Source organism: Lolium perenne, chromosome 1 (assembly GCF_019359855.2).
Source record: "Lolium perenne isolate Kyuss_39 chromosome 1, Kyuss_2.0, whole genome shotgun sequence".
NCBI classification, from domain to species: domain Eukaryota; kingdom Viridiplantae; phylum Streptophyta; class Magnoliopsida; order Poales; family Poaceae; genus Lolium; species Lolium perenne.
The window spans coordinates 214,975,570-214,982,612 of record NC_067244.2 but is presented as its reverse complement, the minus strand read 5'-3'; the positions used below and the strand labels follow the sequence as shown (position 1 = coordinate 214,982,612).

The 7,043-nt window shown below is 51.2% G+C and overlaps 1 protein-coding gene across 1 annotated transcript; it reads left to right on the top strand.

Annotated features, from left to right (window-relative positions):
• The first annotated feature begins 623 nt into the window (after nt 1–623).
• Nucleotides 624–2,727, top strand: LOC127323678 (uncharacterized). Its single transcript, XM_051351788.2, has 2 exons — nt 624–1,048; nt 1,776–2,727. Exons 1-2 carry the CDS (start codon nt 805–807, stop codon nt 2,456–2,458), a joined length of 927 nt encoding a protein of 308 aa, XP_051207748.1. The 5' UTR covers nt 624–804; the 3' UTR covers nt 2,459–2,727.
• Nucleotides 2,728–7,043: the final 4,316 nt, after the last annotated feature.

Genomic DNA, 7,043 nt, shown 5'->3' with positions numbered 1-7,043 from the left:
ACGAAAAAGTCTAGGTTTCACCTCCTATATAAATGAGAAGCCGAGGGTGAAGAGGGGACCGAATCATTGTTGTAACCCTAGCCACCGAAAGAGGGCCACTATGTACGAAATATGGAATCGGGAAGGCCAAAATTTAGGGCGTGCCTCTAGAAAAATTAGGCACCTGAGCATCTGCTGAGGGCGTATTTTGGCCTCTCGTGCCTAAAAACGGTTTATTTGACACCACTGCTAAAATAAGGCATTGAGAAATGCTAGTGATGCACTACAGTTTCAACTGAGAATTTCTTGAGTACATGGACCGGTCTGTGATCGCCAAGTTTGCCTAATCACGCCGCAAAAATTAATAACCTAGCTCTCCCTTGCCAGATCTAGCTCGTCGATCGAGTGCAGTTCACCGATGGGTCGTCGCAAACTTGCTTCAAGTGAGCAGCGGTCAGCGCGGACCCGGTCTAAGCCGATCTGAACACCCCCACTTTATTTGGCGGCTATTGCTGAGCTTGAGGCCGAGCTGACAGCGCTGAGCTTATTAGCTATTGCTTTGCCACCTCCCGTTCAGATCGTACCACATCTTGTTCTTTGCATCGTCTACTCATCTTCTCGTCATCGTCTCGCGCGCGTGTGTAGTGTATATATAACCGCAAGTCCCCCTCGTCAAATAGAATCAGTGAGGATCCAATCCAAGTTGAGACTACTTTGAAGCTGAGCTATAAGCTCGTCACTGGATCGATCGTCTAGCCTGCTCAGTCTACTAGCTCGAACGATCGCTGCATGCGAGCGGCGACGGCATTGCGAGCGTGATACGAGATGGCGGCAAACCCACATCGGCTTCGCGGCGGCAACGGCACTGAGGATGATGGTGGGTGGGAGGCCGACGCGGCGGCGGTGCTGTCCGGGGAGTACCAGGCGCAGGAGATGTCGACCATGGTGTCGGCGCTCGCGAGGGTCGTGTCCGGCGGCGACGGCCGGTGGGACGGCAGCTGGAATCATGATCCGGCGGCAATGGGAGGCTACTCCGGCGCGCCGACACCCGATCAGCTCGCCCTGGCAGGTGAGGACCGGTTGTTTACTTTCAGAAGAGAATGTTTTGCGCTCGCAGGTCGGTGTCCTGATAATGCTTTTCATCTTTTTCTTTGTTTTTGAGTGAAGTTTGTGTTTCTTAATGTTTTTAGCATGTGTTAGTCATGCAGAACCTCTTTGGTGCTGTCTGCCCGGTGTTAAACTGTTAACGTTAGTTAGTGACGTGTTCAGAAGCTGTTGGAGAGATAAAATATTCAGGGTACCACCAATGCTTTGCTTGCAACGAGAGGAGTCCATGCATTACACGCATGGGTCGTTACAGATCAATGGTTTTGCAAAACGACTTTATACATCAAGAAAAATATCGTGGGGAAATACCAAACTAGAGTACATATACATGGTTCAGTGCATTTCCTTAAATGTGGTTCAGTGCACTCGTGCAACACAACAAATAGACCAAAACCTCCCCCATATATATCAGCACACTGAACACGAACGGTACGAACGCACTCCACGTGCTCGCAGCAGGTCGATACAGATGAAAGCATCTTTCCGAGTAGCTTACTACTCGTCGACATGCGTCACAATAAATTGCAACAAAAAAACGCGTACATATCTGCAACCGTATACGGTATAGACGTATAGGAGGCGTATAGCTACCGAGCGCGACCGATCGGGACAATGGAGAAGTCAAATTTTACGTGCTGCCCTTTCCAGCTAGCTTATATATCCCCTATACTTACATGCTCGATCGGCAGGACAAGAGCAAGAGCGCGCGGCCATGGGAGAGCAATACTCGCCCACGTACACCGGCGAGGCGGCGGCGGCGCCGCCGGAGCGGCGGTACCGCGGCGTGCGGCAGCGGCCGTGGGGCAAGTGGGCGGCGGAGATCCGCGATCCGCACAAGGCGGCCCGCGTCTGGCTCGGCACCTTCGAGACCGCCGAGGCCGCCGCGCGCGCCTACGACGACGCTGCGCTCCGCTTCCGCGGCAGCCGCGCCAAGCTCAACTTCCCCGAGGACGCGCGCCTCACCTTCACCCCGCCAGCCGCCACCGCCGCCAACTCATCAGCACCAACCATGGCTTCTTCTTCGGCGGCCGGCTACGGCTACCCGGCCGGCGCCGTCTCGGACTACCTGCAGTACCAGATGCTTCTTCACGGCGGCGGAGGTGGCGGCTACCCACCGTACTACGGCGGCGGCGGTGGCACCAGCACTTCTTCTTCAGGGTCGTCCTACTCGTTCCCGGACTCCTCCGTCACCGTGGCCTCCGTGCCGTCTTCTGCCTCCTCTGCTTCCGGCTACGGCGCCGGCGGCGCCGCGCCGGAGTACGGCGACGCCGAGCAGTGGGCATGGCAGCCGGACACTGCGTGGACCTACCCGGCGACTACGGGCTCCTGGTCCGGTTCGAGCCAATATCCGCCGCCACCTCGTCGTCAATAGCAGTTTCTTTTTTGTTCCTTGAAGAAAAACAGTGGCCGGCTGGCTGCAAGTAGCCTGCAGCACGGTGCCACGGTGTGAATGGTGTTGTTCAACACGGACCGGTGCCACGCCTGCAGGAGGCCAGAGAAGGGGTTTGCACCAGAGTACTGTAATGTTCGTTATTTTGCTTTGTTCATGTTAATTAACCATGTTTCCTTTTGAAATGAAAAGGAAAATCGAGGTTTTCCACGCTTGCACGAAAATAAATCGAGTTGTTGATCTGATTCCTATATGCTTTGGCTTTCTGAGTTGCACATTTAAGTTTTGTGCCAAGAAAGAATCTTGTTGAATGAATTGGTTTGACTGCCGATGAGTCGAGTGAAATTTCAAAACCGCTTAGGAAGAAAGTAAGCATAAAAAAGCGGGCAAGTCATAGAACAAATGCATGATACTATTAGAGCAAAAATAATAGTGTAGGCAGCAGTGCTATAGTGGTTTTTCATGTCATTTATAGCCACCATATATAATAGTTGATTCTAAAAATATAATACTATTTTATCAAAATATGATCCACCTTTCGGTCTCACAAAGTGTGTAGGAGCATGTGTAGAGCTGGCTTTTTCATTAGAGCCTACTTACCTCCTCTCTCATATTCTCACTCGTCCAACTAAGTAACGATGTAATATTTTATTTTTATAGCCAACTGACTTGATCTTATCGTACTTCCTCTTGTGTGACAATTTCATTGTCACGATGATACATAAATATCATGTTCACATAGATACGATAAATATAAGTGATTTGAATATACCTAGGCGGTGGACTTAAGTTTTGATGCTCCAAAAAATAAACACTGGTTATAACCAAAAGACAACTAAATATGACCAGTAATAACTAGCTAGAGATATGCTCTTCTTGGCTATTTTGATTTTGCTGATCTTCTTCATTTTGCATCTGATTTTTTTCTTGTATATCTTCATCTTGCCTTCGATTTACCTATTCCACCAATGCCAGAACATCAGGACAAGATGTATATATGTTCATCGAATTGAGAAAATATGTAAAGCTTGGTGGTGTGGGGTGATACGTCTCCAACGTATCTATAATTTCTTATGTTCCATGCTAGTTTTATGACAGTACCTACATGTTTTATTCATACTTTATATCATTTTTATGCATTTTCCGGGACTAACCTATTAACAAGATGCTGAAGCGCCAGTTCCTGTTTTCTGCTGTTTTTGGTCTCAGAAATTCTACACAGGGAATATTCTCGGAATTGGACCTCACGAAGACAGAAGTCAATATTTTGCCGAGACGGACCCAGAGAGCCAGAGAAGGGCCAGAGGGGGGCCAAGGGGCCCCCACCCCATAGGGCGGCGCGGCCGGGCCCACCCCCACGCCGGTGTGTGGGGAGCCCACATCGGGACTCCCCCAACGCTGCCTCTTCGCCTATATATTCCTTCGTATCGGAAAACCCTAGTACCGAGAGCCAAAATACGAGAAAAGTTCCAGAGACGCCGCCGCCGTCAGCCCCATCTCGGGGGGTTCTGAAGATCTCCTCCGGCACCCTGCCGGAGAGGGGAATCATCACCGGAGGGCTCTACATCACCATACCCTCCTCCGGACTGATGCGTGAGTATTTCATCCTTGGACTATGGGTCCATAGCAGTAGCTAGATGGTTGTCTTCTCCTATTATGCCCTCATGTTTAGATCTTGTGAGCTGCCTATCATGATCAAGATCATCTTATTGTAATGCTACATGTTGTGTTTGTTGGGATCCGATGAATATGGAATACTATGTCAAGTTGATTATTGATCTATCATATATGTGTTGTTTATGATCTTGCATGCTCTCCGTTGCTAGTAGAGGCTCTGGCCAAGTTGAATACTTGTAACTCCAAGAGGAGGTATTTATGCTAGATAGTGGGTTCATGCCTCCATTTAATCTGGGACAGTGACAGAAAGTTCTAAGGTTGTGGATGTGTTGTTGCCACTAGGGATAAAACATCAATGCTTTGTCTAAGGATATTTGTATTGTTTACATTACGCACAGTACTTAATGCAATTGTCTGTTGCTTGCAACTTAATACTGGAAGGGGTGCGGATGCTAACCCGAAGGTGGACTTTTTAAGCATAGATGCATGCTGGATGGCGGTCTATGTTCTTTGTCGTAATGCCCTAAGTAAATCTCATAGTAGTCATCATGATATGTATGTGCATTGTTATGCCCTCTCTATTTGTCAATTGCCCAACTGTAATTTGTTCACCCAACATGTTATTTATCTTATTGGAGAGACACCACTAGTGTCCATTCTTTTAAATCTGAAATACAACCTACTGCAATCATTGTTCTCTTTTGTTTTCTGCAAGCAAACATCATTCTCCACACCATACGTTTAATCCTTTGTTTTCAGCAAGCCGGTGAGATTGACAACCTCACTGTTAAGTTGGGGCAAAGTATTTTGATTGTCTTGTGCAGGTTCCACGTTGGCGCCGGAATCCCTGGTGTTGCGCCGCATTACACTCCTTCACCAACAACCTTCACGGGGCCTTCATCTCCTACTGGTTCGATAACCTTGGTTTCTTACTGAGGGAAAACTCGCTTCTGCACTCATCATACTGTTGTGGGTATACTTTATGGGTATATCAACGGCATGGCCTAGATCCGGCAAGCCCGGGTGGCCCATAGTTGGTGGTGAGGCATGTGGCCCATCGGGCGGCCCAGTTGCTGTAGATCATGAAGGATGAAGTCCAGCCCAGGAACGAGGAGCCGGATCCTAACCGACCTACAAAGGAGGCCGGATCCGTGGAGGCCCATGAAGTATCCGGATCCAGCGTGACCTAGAAGGAAGGCGGATCCTTGACGTACACGGCAAGACTTTGTACCGTAGTTAGGCAACTTGTATTCCGGCTAGGACTCTCTGTGTAAACCCTAGATCCGTGCGTCTATATAAGCCGGATCCCGGGAGCCCTAGAGGCACAACCACAACTCATTGTAACAACGCGAAAGCGCCCAGATAATTCCAGACAAGCAGCAGTAGGCCCTGTCATCGTGCAGGTGTTCCGAAGCTGGGTAACTCGCGTACCACCGTCCCGTGTGCACTCCGCCCTATGACCCCTACTTCTTCTCCCCCTCGTGAGGATCCCTCCTCCGAGGTACCGTCGATTAGGCAACGACAGTTGGCGCCCACCGTGGGGCCTGTGGCGTCTGGAGGCCGGAACCGGGAGGGTTCCGCCATGGGAAGCTACGACGACACCATCGCTGTGGGGCGCGTCCTCTACGCCGGAAGTCTGCCGATCGTCCCTCCGGATGAGTGTTGGATTCCGGCTAGAACAAACCCCGTCAAGCTCTCCATCGTCCCAATTGGCGGCATACACATCTTCATCGGGGAAACCGTCGATTCCGACGGAAACCCACTGGTAAGTAACGCAGACGCGACCGCCGCAGAGCTGGACGCTGTCGCGAAGATCCGATCTGAGATGCAGGAGCTTCCTAAGGAAGATTCCGCCTCGGATTTGGAATTTTCAAAGCCCACCCAATCCGCCCCTGTGCAGGAAACAACGGTGGAAGACCAATGCAGATCCGCCTGGGTCTCCCAGGTGTTAGAAAAGCAGAGGTGCCACTTCGTACACTTCTTGGCCCATACCGCCGGAACCGCCCCTCAAGAAGACGGAGCTGGTCCTGAGCAGGTAGAGGCACCGGAAAACGGCGCAGATCCGGATCAGGCTGAGCCTGCCGGAGGAAGCGAAGCTCCGGTTGAAGAGTCGATTTTGGGCAATCTGAGCCCAATTTCGGGAGATACCCCCTCCATGGAGTCTGATGACTTCGTTCGCAAGCTAGGGGAGTACGGTTTCGGTGATCAGCCTGAAGTCGACTCCACCCAGCCTAAGCAGGTTCTCGCAACGGTAGCAGCGCTGGGACAAACTGGATCTGAAGAACCAACCAGCCAATCCGACCCTCAACCGTCCCACCAAGGATCTCCAATGTCCCGGGAGCGACCCCGCAGGGATTCTTCCTCGGAGGAACTCCTGTCAGCTGAGGAGATGGCGGCGCGAGCAGTTCTTAACAAACCTATAACCCCGGGTGACGCCGCAGATCTGGAGGCTCTAGAGGCCACCAGACAGGAAATGCTGGCCACAGCCAAGAAGCTCGCCGATACCGAAGCCGCATTAAGGGAAGAAAGGGAGCAAGCTGCAGGTTTGGCGGACCAATTTGACAGACAGGATCGCGAAATTACTGCCACACTCGAGCAGGTCAAGAGCATGGCGAAAGAGTGGGAAGTAAAGATGACCTATGCGCAGGCGGAGGCCGATCGGATTGTTAGAGAAGCAATTCCGCCTCGCAGGATCAACTTCGCCACGCCCGCAGAGCACCGGCCGCTGGAAACCCCAAAGGACAACATGCTAAAAGCTGCGGAGCTGTTGAAGAAGAAGGACGAAGAGGTTGATATCAACTACCTCCGCACACTTGTCGCTTCAGCAATGCAGCAGCAAAGCAAGGCGGATACTTCGCGCAGGTTGGAATCCAATCCGGATAACTGTGTATCTACCGCGCAGAAGGACGCCCGCGCCGATCGGCATCCCGATGACGAATCACACACCGGA